The following is a 19984-nucleotide window of genomic DNA, read 5'->3' on the forward strand; positions in this document are numbered from 1 at the left end:
GATTTCTTAGATTGTGTGTAACTTGTCAAATATTAGTTACCCTTAATATGCTTACACAATATCAAGGCCTCTTTCCTATGCACAAAATAGATACTTAATAAATTGAATTGAATTAAAATTTAAAAAAAAATTTAAATTGAATTAAAATTGAATTTATTTTCTTGCTTTTTCTTTTTCCTTCCCATGAATTAATTTGTGATTTTCATTATATAACATCTCCTCTCCTAGAGATCTTGAAGATAGCCTTTTAATATATTCTGGGTAAGAAATAATGTAAATTTCATTAATTAAATAGCACGACTAATTTACTATTTTGGAGTCTGATATGTATGTATGCATATATATTAAACTATAAACATACATAAGTATACATATACATTAAAATAGCATTCATATATTGCTTTAAGATTTGCAAAGCACTCTACAAGACTGAATAAGTAATAATATAGTCGGGGTAGGACAAGTCAGGTAAAGTAGCTATGAATTTTTAGTAACTCTACATGAAGTCTAGTAACAAGATGGTCTATGGAGTTTGAATCTATACAATGCTAGATCTACCTAACACAATTTTTTTTTCTACATCTCCTCCCTTATGGTTCATCCCCACTTTGCCTGTAGGTCATAGGAATTCATCTCTTATCTTGAAATTCATTAATTCTTTATTTGGAGATTTTAAATTTTGATTTCTTCTCCTGAATATTTAAAAAGCCTAACTTTTCTAGGCTATTATTATCAAATATTACATGATTGGTAGGAAGATTTCTTGTTTGAGGATATATAAATTATTTTTTTACTTGTTTTTTTTTTGCAAGGCAAATGGGGTTAAGTGACTTGCCCAAGGCCACACAGATAGGTAATTATTAAGTGTCTGAGATCGGATTTGAACCCAGGTACTCCTGACTCCAGGGCTGGTGCTTTATCCACTGCGCCACCTAGTCACCCCTTGAGGATATATAAATTATATTTAATATTAAAAATATTTTAAATCTATGTCTTTTTATGATAATTTAACTCATATATTTTGTTATAAATGGCTTCTAAAGTTTGAAATTTCATATATTTATTAGATAAACATAGAATGGCAGAAAATAGGGTAAATGGAAGTTTATATTTCATATAATTTATTTTAGATACATAAACAGAAAAGTCCTGTTGAGAACTATTAAGATACAAAAATGAGATACTGTAATAATGTATATAATAAAACAAATTGAAAAAATGAAATTCAATTTATTAAATTTCACATGTATTCTGAATTTCTAACAGTGAACTGCATATATTTCTCTTTCTGATATTAAAGAGGTTGTATATAAATCAAAAGGAATTCCTTTTAATCCCATCTCCCCATATCTCTCTAAACCTCCTCAGTAATATGAAGGGCACTACCATTCTCCAAGATGCCCAGTTTCACAACTTAGATATCATCCTCAATGTCTTATTCTCACTTAACCCACATATAAAGTCTGCTGTCAAATTTTATCATTTCTCCATCTACACCAAATACTCTTTTATTTCTCTTCTTTGCTCAAACAACTGCTTAGATTAGGCTCTCACAATCTGTTTTCTGTTCTATTAGGAGAATCTTAAAATTGGTCTCCCGACATGAAGTCTTTCCCCATTCTAGTCTGTCTTCCACTCAAATGCTAAAGTGCTAAACCACAGTTCTCTATTTTCCTGATACTTGCACTTATTTATTTACTTATTTTTAATTGTAGTTTTTATAATTAAATGCAAAAAATAGTTTTCAGCATTCATAGTTTTTGAGTTCTACATTTTTCTACCACCCTGACTTCCCTCCCCACTTCCCCATGACAGTGAACAATCTGATGTAGGTTGAACATATGCAATTGTATTTAATATATTTCCATATTAGTCATTAGTTGTGAAAAAAGAATTAGAACTAAAGGAGGAAAAAACTAGGAGAAAGAAATTTTAAAGAAGTTTTAGAAGTGAAGATTGTATTCTTTGCTCTGCATTGAGACTGCATAGTTTTTTCTTGGATATGGATGGTATTTTCCATAACAGGTGTTCTAGTTGATCATATCTGAGTGTCTCATAATGTTGCTATATATGGGTACTATGTTCTTTTGATTCTGTTCATTTATTCAGCATCAGTTCATGCAAGCCTGTTCAGGCTTTTCTGGTTACTAGTGATTTCTTACAGAACAACAGTCCTGGGGCAGCTAAGTGGCATTGTGAATGGAGAACCAAACCTGGAGTCAGGAGGACCTGAATTCAAATTCAACCTCAGATACTTTAAAAAATTACCTAGCTGTGTGACTTTGGGCAAGTCACTCAACTCCACTGCTGTGTTAAAAAAACGAACACTAGTACTCCACAATCATATACCATAATTTGTTCAGTCATTACCCAATTGATGAGCTTTCCTTAAATTTCCAATTCTTTGCCACTACGAAAAGAACTACTATAAATGTTTCTACATGTATGTCCTTTTCCCTTTTTATGATCTCTTGTATATTACTGGATCAAAGATTATGCAGTTATATTGTACTTTTGGCAGAGTTCCAAATTATCTCAGAATGATTGGATCTGTTTATAACTCTACCAACAGTGCATTTGTGTCCCAGCTTTTTCACATCCTCCCAACACTGATCATTTACGTTTTTGTCATTTTAGCTAATCTGATTGGTGTGAGGTGACACCTCATAGTTGTTTTAATTTGCATATCTCTAATCAATAATAATTTAGAGCATTTTTTCATCTGACTATGGATAAATTTAATTTCTTGATCTGAAAATAGCCTGTTCATTTTCCATTGACCATTTATGCACTGAAAAATTACTTAGATTCTCTATATATACCTCAATTCTCTCTCTCTCTCTCTCTCTCTCTCTCTCTCTCTCTCTCTCTCTCTCTATATATATATATATATATATATATATATATATATATATATATATATATTAGAAAGGAGTCCTTTATCAGAAATACTAGCCATGAAGCAACTAGTTAAGTTGTTTCACAACTTTCTACATTCCTTCTGATCTTCTTTGCATTGGTAGAAATTATCCATTTTTGCTATCTATAATGTTCTCTATCTCTTCGTTTTTCTGAAACTCCAACCCCCTCTCTAGTTCTGGTAGACCTGTTTTTCTAATTGGTTTATGGTATCACCATTTATGTCTAGATTATGTATGCATTTCAACCTTTATCTTGGTATATAGTGTGAGATGTGCAGCTATACTCAGTTTGTGTCATACTATTTTCCAGTTTTCCCAGCAGTTTTTGTCAAATAGTGAGTTCTTATCCTAGAAGCTGGAGTCTTTGAGTTTACCAAACAATAGATTACTATAAGTCATTTACTATTGTTTCTTTTGCACCTAATCTACTCCACTGATCCATTTCTCTATTTCTTAGCCAGTACCAGACAGTTTTAATGACTTCCATTTTATAATACAGTTTTAGATCTGATACAGCTAGAACACTTTCCTTTGTATTTTTAATTATTAATTCTCATGATGTTCTTTACCTTTTGTTCCTTCATATGAATTTTGTTATTATTTTTCTGGCTGTGTAAAATAATTTTTGATAGTTTGATTAGTATGGCACTGAATAAGTAATTCAATTTAGTTAGAATTGTCATTTTTATTATATTAGCCCAGCCTACCCTTGGGCAACGACATATTTCCAGTTGTTTAGATCTGACTTTATTTGTTTTGTAATTGTGTTCAGATAGTTTCTGGGTTTGTCTTGGGAGGTAGATTCCCAAGTATTTTATGTTGTTTACATATACTTTAAATAGAACTTTTCCTCTCTTGCTATTAAGCTTTGTTGGTAATAAATAGGAATGCTATTGATTTATGTGTGTTTATTTTATATTCTGCTCTTTTGCTAAAGTTAATTGTTTGAAGTAGTTTTATAATTGATTTTCTAAGGTTCTCTAAGTATATGATCATATTATCTTCCAAGGAGTGAGAGTTTTGTTTCCTAATTGCCTAATCTAATTCTTTCAATTTCTTTTTCTTTTCTTATTAATAAAACTAACATTTCTAAAACAATATTGAATAATAGTGGTGATAATGGGTATACTTGTTTCACCCCCCCCACTACACATAATACTTGCTGATGATTTTAAATATACCGTTTATTATTTTAAGGAAAATTCTATTTTTTTTTGCTCTATAGTGTTTTTAATAGGAATGGGTGCAGTATTTTCCAAAGATATTTTCAGCATCATTCAGGTAATATGATTTCTGTTAACTTTTTTATTGATATGGTCAATTATGCTGATTGTTTTCCTAATATTGAACAGTCTGCATACTTAGTATAAATTCTACTTGATCAAAGTATATTATCTTAATGATATCTTGCAGCAGTTACCTTACTAAAATTTTATTTAAAATGTTTGCATCAATATTCATTAGGGAGATTGGTCTGTAATTTTCTTTGTCCTGGTTTTTTATCAGTGTCATAAAAGGAATTTGGCAGAAGTCCTTCATCTATTTTTTCAAATAATTTATATAGAATTGAAATTAATTGTTCTTTAAAAGTTTTGTGAAAATCAATTGTAAAACCATCTGGCCCTGGATAATTTTTCTTATGGAGAGATTCTTCCACTGATGGCTTCTTCTATTTCTTTTTCTTTTCTTTTTTTTAAAGGTTTTTGCAAGGCAATGAGGTTAAGTGACTTGCCCAGTACCACACAGCTAGGTAATTATTACGTGTCTGAGGCCAGATTTGAACTCAGGGACTTTTGACTCCAGGGCCAGTGCTCTATCCACTGTACCACCTAGCCATCCCTGTTTCTTTTTCTGCAGTGGGATTATTTAATATTTGATTTCCTCTGGGCAATTTATATTTTTGTGAATATTCATTTATTTCACTTATTTAGTTGGGAAAAAAAGATTCAGATTATTCCTTTAATTTTTCTCCTCAGTACTAGTGAGTTCACCCTCTTTAATTTTTTATATTAATAATTTGGAGTTTTATCTTTTTTTAACAAATTAACCAAAGGCTTATCTATTTTATATTGGGCATTTTCCCCATAAAACCAACTTTTAATTTTATTCATTAGTTCAATAGTTTTATTACTTTCAGTTTTATTAATTTCTCCTTTGATTTTCAGAATTTCTAATTGAGTATTTTATTAGGAATTTTTAATTTGCTCTTTTTTTAGCTTTCTTTTTAGTTGCATGCCCAAGTCATTCTCCTCTTTTTAGAATGCATTTAGAGATATAAAATTTCCTCTAATATCTGCTTTGGTTGCATCCTCCAGGCTTTGATATGATGTCTCATCATTGTCAATGTCTTGGATGAAATTATTTATTATTGCTGTGTTTTGTTGTTTGAAAGAGATAGTTTCCTTCTTTATCTTTTTAATTTTTAGCTTATTTTTCCCCTAGCCTTTTATTATGTAACAGTTATTGAATCATGATCTGAAAAGGATGTATATGATATTTCTATCTATCTGCATTTGATTATTGGGCTTTTAATGCCCTAATATGAGGTAAATTTTTGGGTAGGTGTCATATACTGCAGAGAAGGTATATTCCTTTTCTATTCCCATTCAATTTTCTTCAAAGTTTTATGTCTAACTTTTCAAAAATTCTGTTCAGCTTCTTAACTTCCTTCTTGTTTATTTTCTTGAATTTATCAAATTCTGAAAGAGGGAGGCTGAGGTCTCCCACTAATATAATTTTGCTATCTATGTTTTCCTGTAACTCATTTAACTACACTCTAAGAATTTCTATGCTATACCATATGGTGCATGTATGTTTAATATTGATATTTCTACATTGCCTACCTTTTAGGAAGATGTAGTTTCCTTCCTTATCTTTTTTTAATTAGATCCATTTTTTGCTTTTGTTTTGCTTGAGATCTGTTTGCCAGTCCTGCTATTTTTCCTTCAGCTGAAGTTTAATATATTGTGCTCTAGTCTTTTACTTTTTACCAAGAGTAGCTAGGAGATATAGTGGATAAAGCACTGGCCCTGGAGTCAGGAGGACAGGAGTTTGAATCCAGCCTCAGACACTTGACACTAGCTGTGTGACATTGGGCAATTCACTTAACCCTGATTGCCTCACATCTGGGGCCATCTCCGGTCATCCTGATTCATATCTTGCTACTGGATACAGATGCCTCTGGAGGAGAAAGTGAGGCTGGTGACTTAGAACATCACTCCTTCACTCAAATCCAATTCATGTGCTTGTCATGTATCACCTGCCTGATGCCATAGTCTTCTTTGAGAACAAAAGACAAACATTTACTTTTACCATATATATATATATATATATATATATCTACTTCAAATTTTTTATTGCAAACAACCTATTATAGGATTCTAGTTTTTAATCCATCTGCTATCCACTTCTATTTTATGGTAGAGTTAATCCCATTTACATTCACAGATATAATTACTAACTGTATTTTTCTGCATCTATCTTACTCTGTTTGTACTTTTCTCTCTCCTTTCACCTTAATCTTTTTCATCAGTGTTTTGTTTCTGACTGCCACCCCCCTCAATTTACCCTCCCTTCTATCAACCCACTTCCCTTTTCTTCCACCTTTCCTCATTTACTTTATTCTCTTTCCCTTCCATTTTTCTTTCTCCTTTCCCCTCCCACTTTCCTGTAGGGTGGGTTCAATTTCTATACCTATTTGAGAATGTAGATTATTTTCTCGGGTTAAAGTTCTTTTTGTTTTGTTTTTTTGCTCAATGTGGAAGTTAAGCTTTGCTCCTAGGACATGGGGGTATAGACCTTGACCTCTTTTGAAGGGGTCTGTAGGTCTGGGCCCTAGTTATCCACTCTAGTGTCCCAGGTGCTCATGGTTTGTGCCTTGCATTTGGGTAGCCTCACCCTATCCTACCTGCTGCACCAGAATTTCTTGGCTCAAACTTTGCCTTCCAAGACAATTATCCAACTAGAAATAAAATTCTAGGAGTTTTAAGTATCATCACATTATAAACAATTTTATAACCACACTCTTTGTCAAAGAATGCTCCTTTCAGCTATCCTAAGAGAAATATAGCTCTCAAGAGTTGCGAGTTCCCATGTATTATGTAAACAGTTTAGTCTTATTGACTAAACCATCACTGCTACCCTGATGTACTGTTTTTTTACTTAGTGACTATGACTCTATGTTGGACCAGATTTCCTTTTTTATGCATGTGAGACAGACCTTTCCTGAACTTCCTCCATGATATCTTGATCTAAAAAGTTGTTTCACTCTGTTTTTTCATGGGTTCTATCACTATAGGATCTATTGAGAGACCTCATTTAAATTTGTTTTGGGAAAAGCTGTGAGAGCTTCCAGCTTCTAACCCCCATCTTGGTTGCACCCAGAGCACAGTTTTATCAATATTATCCACCTACTCAATAAACTCCATCTGCTCCCTATTACTTTTAGCACCAAATATAAAAATCATCTGTCTGTCATTTAAAGTTTTTACCAATCTGGCACCTTTCTACCTTTTCAGTATTATATTTTACTCCAATCTTTGGTTTCTATAATCCTGACGTGGGGAGTCTATTACTGTTTACTCTTCAGATGACCTCATTTCTGGTTTGAATCTGTCCCTGTTTGCTATCCCTCATGCCTGAAATGCTCACTTTTCTCAGCTCCACTTCTTTGTTTCCTTCGGCTCAAAATCCACCTTCTGATGAAAGCCCTTCCCTTGACTGCCACCCCTTAAATTTCTTGGGACATTACCTTCAATTCAAACTGAGAAAGTTACTTGCATGTTATCTGTCCCATGTCTCCCATTAACACTGTGAACTCCTTGAAGGAAAGAACAAATTTTCCACCTTTTTTTGTAGCTGTAGTACATAGTAGAGTGCCTGTTATATAGTAAGATGCCAAAATAAGTACTTTTTGACAGTCTAAGTAGTACAATGTAATGGATAGGGAATTGGTCTTAGAATAATTTATATGATAATACTATTGAATATTTATTTTTAGTGAATATAATTAGTTTAAATGTTACTCAATTTAGGGCAGGTATATTAATTTATATTTTTCATTGAAAGATATAATATGAATAATTAGTTTTGAAATGAAGAACCATTTTAAACCAATTAGTTGGGAGCTAATACATTTTAAACTTAAAGTGACAAAGAAAAAATGAACTTGAAGCTTATTACATAAGTATAAAGAAAATTTCATTGGGTTAGAAATAATTTTTAAATGCATACACTTAAAGCAATAAAATTCTGTTTACTTATTTGATTATTCTATATTTTCCTTCTTAAAATGTGGTACCATACTTTGTGCTTAATAGTCACCTTTTCTTGGCATACAGTGCATGTATTAAACTATTATTTCTTACTTAGTTTATCAATTTCAATTTTTCCTTTACTAGGACCTCTCTTCATGTACTATCAGCTACTTAAAATAGTTATGTTATAATTAAAGAACAAATATCTATTTTCTCAGTTTTCTTATTTAATGGGATTTCATTTCCTTTTTAGTCTTTGCTTTCTTGCCAATGCATTGTATCATTTAAACTTAACATGTTTTAATATTTCGGTGCTTTATTCTTTAAAGTAATTTATCTTATCATGAGAATTATAATATCCCTCAGATAAATTTGTCTAACTTATGAGGAACATTTTAAACAGTGTATCTTTTTATTTTTCAAATATTTTCTGACCATATTTTTCATTGCTCTTGTTAATAGAAACAGCTTTGCATTGCTAATTATACATTATTCAAAACTTTTAGAAACTGTGAGGCATTTTTACCTTTCATTGATGATGTTGCTTGTTAATTTTCCAGGTAAAATTTAAATGGGAAAGATAAAAATCTGTCTTGATTATATATTTTTATGCTCTTTTCTGTAGATAAAATTTGACAGCGTTGAAGTCTGTGTTTGCTGTGAAATGCAACATCAGTCATCAGGCTGCAGCAATCTTGGTGAAACCCTGAAACTGAACCCACTTCAGGAGGATTGTAATGCCGTCAGGCTGACTTTAAAGGTGATATGGGTTGGGTTTTTCTTTTGTTCACTGCTTTGGATCCAGTCTGTCACAAAATTTAAAGGAATTATTAAAAACTTTTTTTTCTAGTTCATTCTTCAGTGTAGGTCAAAAGCAAGAGGAAAAAATAATGCCGACACTCAAAAAGTAATAATAATGTCAATTACCATTTTCATAGTTTCTGCTTATCATATTTAAATTTACTTTTTTATGAAAGTGAAATATTCTGGGGTGGCTAGGTGGCATAGTGGATAAAGCACCAGCCCTGGAGTCAGGAGTACCTGGGTTCAAATCCAGTCTCAGACACTTAGTAATTACCTAGCTGTGTGGCCTTGGGCAAGCCACTTAACCCGTTTGCCTTACAAAAAAAAAAACACCAAAAAAAAGAAAGTGAAATATTCTGCTACTTTGTTTTGCTGCTTCTGTTTTATACAAAATAAAAACAAAAGTTAGTAGCATACTCTAAATACAGTTTTGTCATGAAGTTCATTTCTTCCAGACTTATCTGCTACTATACAATCCTGGACAGATGGTTGCTTATTTTTTTAAATATTCATAGAAATAGTTATCCCATTTTTGAATAGTTTGTTCCAGTGTATAGCAACTGATTAAAGAAAATTGACTAGAACAACTGTTTAAATTACTCCCTTTCTTTTTCTTCCAACTGCATAGAAAGGCAGTTGAGATAGGTTTTTATAAATTTGAAGTTGCTTAAAAATAAGAAAATTTAAATAAAAATAATTGAAAGTCTATTCTCTCCTATTTTCCATGGATGTGACTGTCTTAAAAGTTGATTTATGACTGAAAGAATTCAATTTACAATATATGGTGATGATTCTTGTTTGTTGGCATTCAAGATAGGTTTTAAAATGTTTAATTTCTTATAAGAAAGTTTATAATATTCAAAGTCAGACTATAAGTTTTTCAAATATAAATGATAATTGTGCTTATGCTTTGTATAATCTCAATTTAAAATTATTAGAATTTGAAGAAAAATGGTCATAATATTGATACTTAAAGATCAGTTCCCATTTCTCTGGACAAAGTTTTCTCTGGACTTTGTTCAACAAGAAAAAGATGTCTGATGATGCAAATGAACAAATCATAACTAATCAGGGCAGCAACTGTCAGTGAAGGTGTTCACTATCCTTAATTATAGTTAGTAATTGCTATTTATTTTATAAAGAGAACAGCTGTGTTAAGAACACAGAGCTTTATTCTTTTCAGTTCACTGAATATTTTAGTAGAAATAGTACTTAAATATAAATAAAAGACATCTAGTCTCGCTCCATCTGCAGTCTCCTTACCTTCTTCTTCCTCTATTATTCTTTCATTTGCCAGTGCAGATAAAAGAAGAAATGGGGGGGAAGTTATTGATTACATTTCAACACCTCACAAAGATTAAAAGAAAGTGAAATTTTTACAAGAAACTAGAACATCATATTAAATCATAGCATGTTCTCATCTCAAAACTGAATTTTGAAGGAAATTTGAGAGTTACTGACTTTTTTCAGAATTCAACCAAATATTAATCTGAAGAATATTTTAGTACTCAAGTTCAAGAAAGAATTTCTTAATTATTTGAAGAAAGGGAGTTAGTACTTATTGCGTATTTAGCACTGATTATAGTTGCATAGTTAAATACCTACCTATGGATAGAGAATCTAGGAAATGTAATAAGGAAATAATCTTTATGTAGTACTAAATAAAGCAGTCTTTATATGATTTGTGAATCTTTGATAAATTGTAATGAAATGACTTGTAGAAGTTTATGTGAGACTTTGAATGGAATAGTAGTGGAACCTATTTCATTACTATTATAGGAAACTTGCCATAGAGAATATCTACCAAAGCAAGTCAGCCCTCTCTCTACAACTGATAGTTGTCTAGGACATTGAGTAGTTATAGGACCCAACTAAGGGTCACACACCTGAGTTATATCAGAGGTGAGACTTGAATATGAGTTTTCCTGACTCTGAGAGCAACTCTCTATCCTGTGGCAGACATAAATCACTGTTTGTCAATAATTGACAGGAAAATAAATTTTCAAGTTGCCTGTTTTCTGGCTATTGTACCCTACTATTGTGTAAATATCTGTCAAACTAATTGTGCAAAGCTCTGCAACCTTGATTGCTTAACCCTCCAGCTTCCAATTGGAAGTCAAGCATATATTATATACATTTTCCCCCTAATAAATTGGTACTTTTATCATTCAATATTTTTTCTCATTGGTTTACCTTTAGCTTTTTTTCACATATGGTTCTATAATCTCTAAATTCCTTCTATAAAGAATAATAATTTGTAATAAATAAATAATAAATCCATGATTTCAGATAAGATATGTTTATATTGAATGCTCAGTGAAGATTTATCTGTAGTCTTTCACAGTAGAAGAAATTGCAGATAAGTTTAATGATATAGATAAATATTTATAGGTTATATCCTCTGGTACTAAATAAACTTTTATAAAATTAAATAAATGCCTGACATTTATATAGTACTTTAAAGTTTACAAAGTGCTGAACATATATGATCTTATTTGATTCTCTTAGCCCTTTAAACTTAATGCTATCTTATCATTTTTTAGATGAGAAAACTCAGACCAAGAGAGGTTAAATGACTTGCCATGGGTCTCATGACTAGTAACTAGTAATTAATGAAGCTAATATCTTCCTCTTACATGTCAGTCACTGTTTCTACTATATCATGATGGTTTTAAACTGTCTCCATATTATATTTAAATAATAGAATTGTCTAGTTGATATTTAAATTGAAGTCTAGCCAAATATGTTCTTATTTACCTTGATTAAATTAAATCCAATTAAGTTATCCTTAGAATATTTGTGACTATGGGAAATCCATTTAAACATATTTAATTAAAATAAACCACTTCTGCTGAAGACCTATCCTCAACAATTCATTGTTGAGTAAAGAACACATATCTCAAATTTTAAACAATCACAAGATCTAAAAGCTGCTACTATGATAGAAAGATTTTGTGTTTGAAACTGGAGACATAAAGTTTCTAATCCTTGAGGATCATCCTTCTTCTATACATTAAGTCTCATCATTAGTTTAACTATTACATTATTAATTTTTCAACTTGAATATCAACTTGAATATAAACCAGACAAAAAATTCAAAATCATCAGTCTTGTTTGGTACTCTTCTTGTTTTACAATGATGATAACAAGGGGGCAGAGAATGATAAAAATCTTTGTACATCAGATACAAATGTTCAACTATTCATACTGTTTTGAATTGATGTACTTCTTAAGTTAGATCTCTTTTGATATTTCATATATCTATGAAATCAAAGGGCATCTAGGTGGAACAATGGATATGGTGCTAGGCCTGAAATCTTCCTGAATACAAATCTGGTCTCAGATACTATATGACCCTGACCAAGTACCTTAACCCTGTTTGCCTCATTTTGCTGCTCTGTAAAATGATCTGGATAAAGAAATGGCAAGCCACTCCAGTATCTTTGCCAAGAAAACTTCAAATGGGACTATGAAGAATTGGACCCAACTCAATAACAACATTTATGAAATAAATCAGATAATGTGAAAAATTTCACCTGAAATGGAAAGAAACCTTAAATGTTCACCAAGAAAAGGTGAACAAAAGAGATTGATAGTGTTAGTATCAAGCTGTACAAAGAGGCAACAAAAAACTTCATTTCATAAGATATTTGCTCACTTCTTCTAATATTAATTTTGAGTGTAAGCAAATAAATCAACAAGAAAATAATTACATTTTTGCACCTTTATCTGTTGGAGAGGATGAAAAAATCAATATATATTATGAAAAATTTGACAAAATCCATAAAATTGTCTGCATTTTATCTGATACTATATAAATTTACTCTAAGATGGGACCTTCAGGTCTCTTCCCACTTCATTCTGCATATTATTACCAAAGCAGTTTTTCTTAAACACATCATATTATGACTCCCCTCTTTAATCAACTTCATTGACTTCCTGAAAAATTACAAGAACACAATATCACAGTACTTCTATTTGGGAAATAGAAGGGACATCAATGTCCACCTAGTCTAATTTATATTCAAAGGAATCTCAAGTGTTTTTCCTCTCTTTGAAAATCCCAATGGTAGGGGAAGAAAGATAGAACTTAAAACTGCCTGGTCTACTTTTGGATATCTCTAATTGTCAGGAAATAGTTCCCATCACCCCATCCCCCAGCAACTAGATTATATTTATCTGATTTTAACTCTTAACCATTGTTACTGGCCCTCTGGAACCAAAAAGAAAAAGTTGAATTCCTCCTTTATGTAAAATACTTGAACAGTTTTTATAATGCCTTCAACTCTCTCACCCACCCCTTTCTTCTTTACAAGTTAAATATACCTAATTATTCACATGTCATGAACTTCATCAGACTGGTTGTACTTTTCTGGACAATGTCAGATTATCAATGTGCATTTTAAACCATGGTCCCTCAAACCTGAAAAGGGCAGAGTATAATGTGACTATCACCTACCAACTCCTTTAAGCTGCAACCCCTCCTTATGTAGCCCAAGATTGCATTAGGTTTTTTTTAATGATATACCACACTAATGATTTTTTAGAAGGGGGGGTGGTTAACTCTTAAGATTGATCTTGAAGTCCACTAAGTTCCTAGAGTCTTTTTCACAGCTACTGATTAGAAATGCCTCTCCTATCTTTTTAGTGGACTTTTAAAAAAACATTTTTATGCAAGTTCAAGACTATATTTATGTCTCCTGAGTTTCATCTTCACAGACTTAAGCTCAATGCTTGAGCCTATAAGTATCCTTTTGGATACAGATTCTGTCATCTAATGCCTTATCCATCCTCCCAACTTTGTGTCATTTGAAAACTTATTCATTAAAACTTTTATGCCCTTGCTCAGGATCAATTGCAGATACCTGTGATATTACACTGGAGACCTGCCACACTGACCCTAAACCAGTAATGATTTTTTTGAGTTTCATACAGTCCTGAATACATCTGATTACATTATTATCTAATCTCTATCTCTCCATATCTTCCACAGGAGTACTGTTTAGATTTTTTTTTAATCAAAGGGTCTGCTAAAATTGAGATGATTTACATCTACAACCTTCTTCTCATCAACGAGTTTAGTAATTCTGTCAAAAAAAGGAAATGTGGTTGTTCTGGCATAACTTTCTTTTGGAAAAAGCCATAGCCATGTCTTAAGAGTTAACCCCCCCCCCCTTCTAGGTATTCAACAACTAATGATCCTTTCTGGAATTTTTCCCAAGAACAAAAGTCAAGTTCACTGGTTTGTCATTTATAACATCTTTTCTCTAACCTTTTTAAAAAATCAGGACAATATTAACCCTTCTCCTACCCTGGGATATAGCTCATTTCCCATGATTTTCATTACTAACAGCAATTCAGTAATCACAATATCCATTTCTTCTGGTTTCTGAGAGTCGATTTTTTATGGGTCAAATGATTTGAATTAATCAAGATATCTAGATAAGCTCTAGTGAAATAACTCATTGGAAAAACAACTGATCTTGGGAATTGATCCAGAAGAGATAATTTTAAAAATTATTGAATTTCCTGAAATCCATGGTCAAAGAAGAGTCTAGACATGATCTTTTAATAAATCACCAAGGAAACTTGTCCAGATATTTTAGAACCAGAGGATAGAATAGAAATTGAAAGAATCCTCCATTCATCTCCTGAAAGAAGTCTTAAAATGTAAACTCCTAGAAATATATTTTAGCCAAATTCCAGAGTTCAAGAAGAAAAAGTCAAGAAGAAAATATCACAAGTACGGGGGAAAAACCAATTTAAGTATTGTGAACCATAGTAAGTATTACAAGATTTAGCAGTTTCTTCATTAAAGGAGTGATGGGCTTGAAATATGATATTCTGGAAGACAAAGGGAGTCATATTACAACAAAGAATCATTTACACACAAAACTGAGCATGATCCCATGGGGGGGGGGGAAATGGACATTTATTGAAATAGAAGACTTTCAAGTCATCCTGATAAAAAAAAGACCAGAGCTAAATAGAAATTTGACTTTCAAATGCAAGACTCAAGGGAAGTATAAAGAGGCAAGGGAAATTTTAAGGGACTTAATAAGGTTAAACTGTTCACATTCCTACATGAGAAGATGATACTTGTAAGTCATAAAGAACTTTCTTATTTTAGGGCAGTTGGAAAGGATATATATATATATATATATATATATATGTGTATATATATATATATATATACATATGAATATATAAAATATATATCCATCCTGGTTGCATTTTTCTGGACAATGTCAGATTATCAATGTGCACACACACTCACAGAGTATACACACACTCACAGAATATTAGGTGTGAGTTGAATATGATAGGATGATATCTAAAAAAATTAAATTAAAGGGAGAGAAGGTGTGTGTGTGTGTGTGTGTGTGTGTGTGTGTGTGTGTGTGCATGCACTGGGAGAAAGGGAAGGAAGAGGTAGAATTCAGTAAATTATTTGACATAAAAGGCAAAAAAGAACTTTAACAGTGGAGGGGAAGATTAGGAGGGTGGCAGGAAACACTTTGACCTTATTCTTATTAGAATTGATTTAACCAGGGAATAACACACATTCAGTTGGGAATAGAAATCCACCTTACCCTGCAGGGAAGTAGGAAGGGAAGGAGATAAGAGAATAGAGAGCATTCTCATAGAAGGGAAAGTAGATTGGAGAGAGGCAATAATCTGAAGCAAAACACCTTTAAGGAGGGAGAGGGTGAAAGGGAATAGAATAGAATAAAGAGAGGGAAATAGAATGGAGGGAAATACAGTTTTCCTGTGAAACTGAAAAAAAAATTAAGTTTCACTGATAAAGACCTCATCTCTCAAATATATAGAGAAATGAGTCAAATTTATTTTAAAAATGAGCCATTCCCCTATTGATTAAATGATCAAAAATATGAACAAATCAGTTTTCAGATGCAGTAACTGAAAATATCTGCAGTCATATGGAAAAAATGCCATAAATCACTACTGATTGGAGAAATGCAAATTAAAACAATCCTGACATGCTATCTAATACCTATTACATTGACTAATAGAATTGAAATAGAAAATGACAAATGTTGGAGGGGTGTGGGAAAATTGAGACAATAATGCACATTTTGTGGAGTTGTGAACTGATCCAATCCTTATGTGAAGCAATTTGAAAATATGCCCCAAGGCCTATAAAACCATACATACCCTTTGATCTAACAATGCCACTACTACATATGTCTCTATCCCAAAAGAGATAAATAACCAAATGGAAAAGGACCCATATGTATAAAAATATTTATAGTAGCTCTTTTTTGATGGCAAAGCAATTTGAGGATATGTCCATCAGTTGGAGAATGGCTGAATGAGTTGTGATATATATATATGTATATATATATATATATATATATATACATATATATATATATATATATATATATATAGAGAGAGAGAGAGAGAGAGATAGATATAGACATAGACATAGATATAGATATAGATGATATAGATATAGATGATATAGATATAGATGATATAGATATAGATATGTTGTGTTTAAAAAAAAAAGATAAGCTAGATGTTTTCTGAAAAACCTGGAAAGTCTTATATTAACTAATGCAAAGTGAAATGAGTAGAACTAGGAGAACATTATACATAGCAATGATGATATTATAAGATGATCAACTGTGATTGACTTAGCTATTCTCAACAGTACAATGATCCAAGACAGCTCTGAATGACTTGTGATGAAAAATGCTATCCATTCCCAAAGAAAGAACTGATAGAATCTGAATACAGATCAAAGCATACTTTTTAAACTATCTGTTTTTCTGGGATTTCTATTTTGGGTTATGTTTTCTTTTTCATCATGATTCTGACATGGAAATATATTTTGCATGCCTACACATACATCTATATCATGTCAAATTACTTGCCTTCTCAATCAAAGAGGTAGGGAAGGAGAGAGAGAGTTGGGTCTTAGTTTTAAAAACATCTTGAGAATTGTTTTTACATGTTATTGGAGAAAAATAAAATTATAAAAATATTTTAAAACTTATTGAACCCCCAAAGGGTCAAATGCATAACTATGAGTCATTCCACTAGAAATCTCTTTCTAAAATGACATTGAGCTACTAATCCTTACACTTTAGGTCTATTTGACCAGCTCTAATACTTTCTCTTTGTACAATCATCTAGCCCAACTCTATCTATCACAAGTATAACTTAATAAATTATACCATATACTTTATTAAAATCTAAGTTAAAATGGTTATAGGGGGTGGCTAGGTGGCTCAGTGGATAGAGTACCAGTCCTGGAGTCAGGAGTACCTGAGTTCAAATCTAGCCTCAGACACATAATATCTACTTAGCTGTGTGGCCTTGGGGAAGCCACTTAACCCCATTCGCCTTGCTAAAAAAAAAAAAAAAAAGAAAACCTAAAAATGGTTATAGCATTTTTCCTGATTTTATTTAGATGGCACATCCCCCCAAAAATGAAATAAAGAGTAGTCTGACATAACATGATCCTAATGAAATCATACTGGCTCTTTGTTATATTGTCTTTCTTTTTGAGATGATCACTAATCATTTAATTAATAATATTTTTAGAATTTTGCCAAAAATCAAAGCTATGTTCCCTGGTATATGCTTTCCAGAATCTATTTGTACAAAAATTTTCATATTTTCCAATGATCATTGAGCTCATCAATTATTATAGCACAGTAATATTCTATCACTATCACATACTAAAACAAGTGTTTAAACAAGAGTATTTTATATTTGATTCTGAAGGTAATGACTAGGATTTATTTTATAGGGGCAAAACCTATAGTGGGAGTGAAACAAGAATATCCATTATCAACAATTCCATCATCAATGAATTAGCATCCCAATTTTTTCACATTACTCTCCAATATTTGTTATTTTCCTCTTCTATTATTTTAACCATTCTAGTAAATGTAAGATGATATCTCAGAGTTGTTTTAATTTTCATTCCTCTAATCAATAATGATTTAGAGCATTTGTTCATTAATATGTATAGAATTGAATTCTTCATTGAGAAACTTCTCATTCATATATTTGAAGATTTGTCATTTGGGAATGACTCATTTTCTTGTAAATTTGACTAACTTCTTTTTACATATTTGAGATGAGATCTGTATATATGAAACTGACTAAAAATCTTCCCCCAATTTTTTTCCTTTCCTTCTAATCTTGGCTACATTGTTTTATTTGTGTAAAACCTTTTTAATGTCATTAAAATTATATATTTTACATTTTACAATACACTCATGTCTTATTTTATCTGTAAGTCTGATAGGTAATGTGTTCCATGTTCTTCTAGATTTCTTATGATTTATTCCTTGTTGGTCATGTATCCATTTTGTCTCTATATTGGTAAATTGTATAAGCTATTTAGTGATAACTAATTTCTACCAGACTTTTCAGTTTTCCCAACAGTTTTTACCAAATACATTTTCTTATCCCCAAAGTTTAAATTTTACATTTGTCAAGCACAAGATTACTAGTCATGTATTATTATGTATTGTATATCTACTCTGGTCCACTGATCCAATTTACTATTTCTTAAGCAGTATCAAATAGTTTTTCTAAAATCTTATTTATAATATAGTTTAAGATTTAGTACTATTAAACCTTCCAGCTTTAGCTTTTTTATTAATTCCTTTGATATTCTTAATCTTTCATTATTACATGTCCCTAGCTCAAAAAAAATAATATTTTTATAAATTAATTCAGTTGGCATTGAATATGTACACTAGTTTAGGCAGAATTGCCATTTTTATTATATTGACTCTGCCCATCCATGACAATTTAATGTTCTTCCAATATTTGACTTTTTTGTAGGAAAAAAAATGTTTTATAACTTTGCCCATGTATTTTCTGAGTCTGTCTTGGCAGGTTTTGGGATGCAAAAATTCCCAGGTTTTTTAATCCAGTCTGTGGTTATTTTATATAACTACTCTTATGTTCTCTTCTTGCAAGATTTTGTGGGTGATATATAGGAATGCTGATATTTCCTGTGGGATTAATTTATATCCTGCAATTTTGCTAAAATTATCAATAATTTCAACTAACTGTTCAGGTGAAAGTCTAGAATTTTCTAAGAATATCATACAAAGAAAGAAGTTAGTTTTATTATCCCATTGCTCATTCTGATTCCTTCTATTGCTTTTTCTCTATTGCTATTGCTAGCTTTTCTAATACTATATTAAATAATATTTGTGATAATGGCTATCCCTGTTTCACTCCTGATTTTACTGAGAAGGCTTCTAGCTTATACCCATTACAAATAATGCAAGTTGATTATTTTTTTGCAAGGTTTTGAGTTTTACAATTTTTCTCCCTCTCCCTTCCCTCTCTCCTCCCCCAATAGAAGGCAATATGATATAGGCTTTACAATTGCGACCATAGATAAGCATAGAAATTGAATTTATAAAATTCAAAGGTTTTTAAATAGGAATGAGTGTTGTATTTTGTATTTTTCTGCCTCTGTTGATAGAATTATATGATTTTTGCTACTTTTGTTTTGATATAATCATTTGTGTTAGTAGTTTTCCTTATGTTAAATCTTCCCTGCATTTTTGGCATAAATCCCATTTGATCATAATGTATAATCTTTGTGAAATATTGTTGTGATCTCCTGGCTAATTTTATTTAGAATTTTTGCATTAATGAAATTGATTTACAATTTAATTCTCCATTTTTACTCTTCCTTGTTTAGGTATCAGAATAATATATTGTTTCAAAAAAAGAATTTGGCAGGACTCCTTCTTTGCCTATTATTCCAGATAATTTATTTAAAATTGAAATCAATTGCTCTTTTAAAGTTTGGTAGAATTCACTTGGAAATTCATCTGGTTGTGATTCTGTTTTCTGAGGAATCTCTTTTATGAGTTGTTCAATTTATTTTTTCTATAAGTGGTTTATTTAGATATTCTATTTCCTCTTCTGTTAATCTAATCAATTTTCTTCCATTTCACTTAAATTGTTAAATTTCCTTGCATATCAATGGACAAA

At 31.3% G+C, this 19984-nt stretch overlaps 1 protein-coding gene across 1 annotated transcript in view; it reads left to right on the forward strand.

The window, feature by feature from the left end:
- Nucleotides 1–19984, forward strand: part of ENTREP2 (endosomal transmembrane epsin interactor 2) — a 734130-nt gene that overhangs the window by 519445 nt on the left and 194701 nt on the right. Inside the window, exon 4 of the mRNA XM_074234255.1 lies at nt 8802–8936. Coding sequence (XP_074090356.1) covers nt 8802–8936 — 135 coding nt within the window. The remainder of the gene's footprint in view (nt 1–8801; nt 8937–19984) is intronic.

The sequence above is a fragment of the Macrotis lagotis genome, chromosome 4 (genome assembly GCF_037893015.1).
Source record: "Macrotis lagotis isolate mMagLag1 chromosome 4, bilby.v1.9.chrom.fasta, whole genome shotgun sequence".
NCBI lineage: Eukaryota > Metazoa > Chordata > Mammalia > Peramelemorphia > Peramelidae > Macrotis > Macrotis lagotis.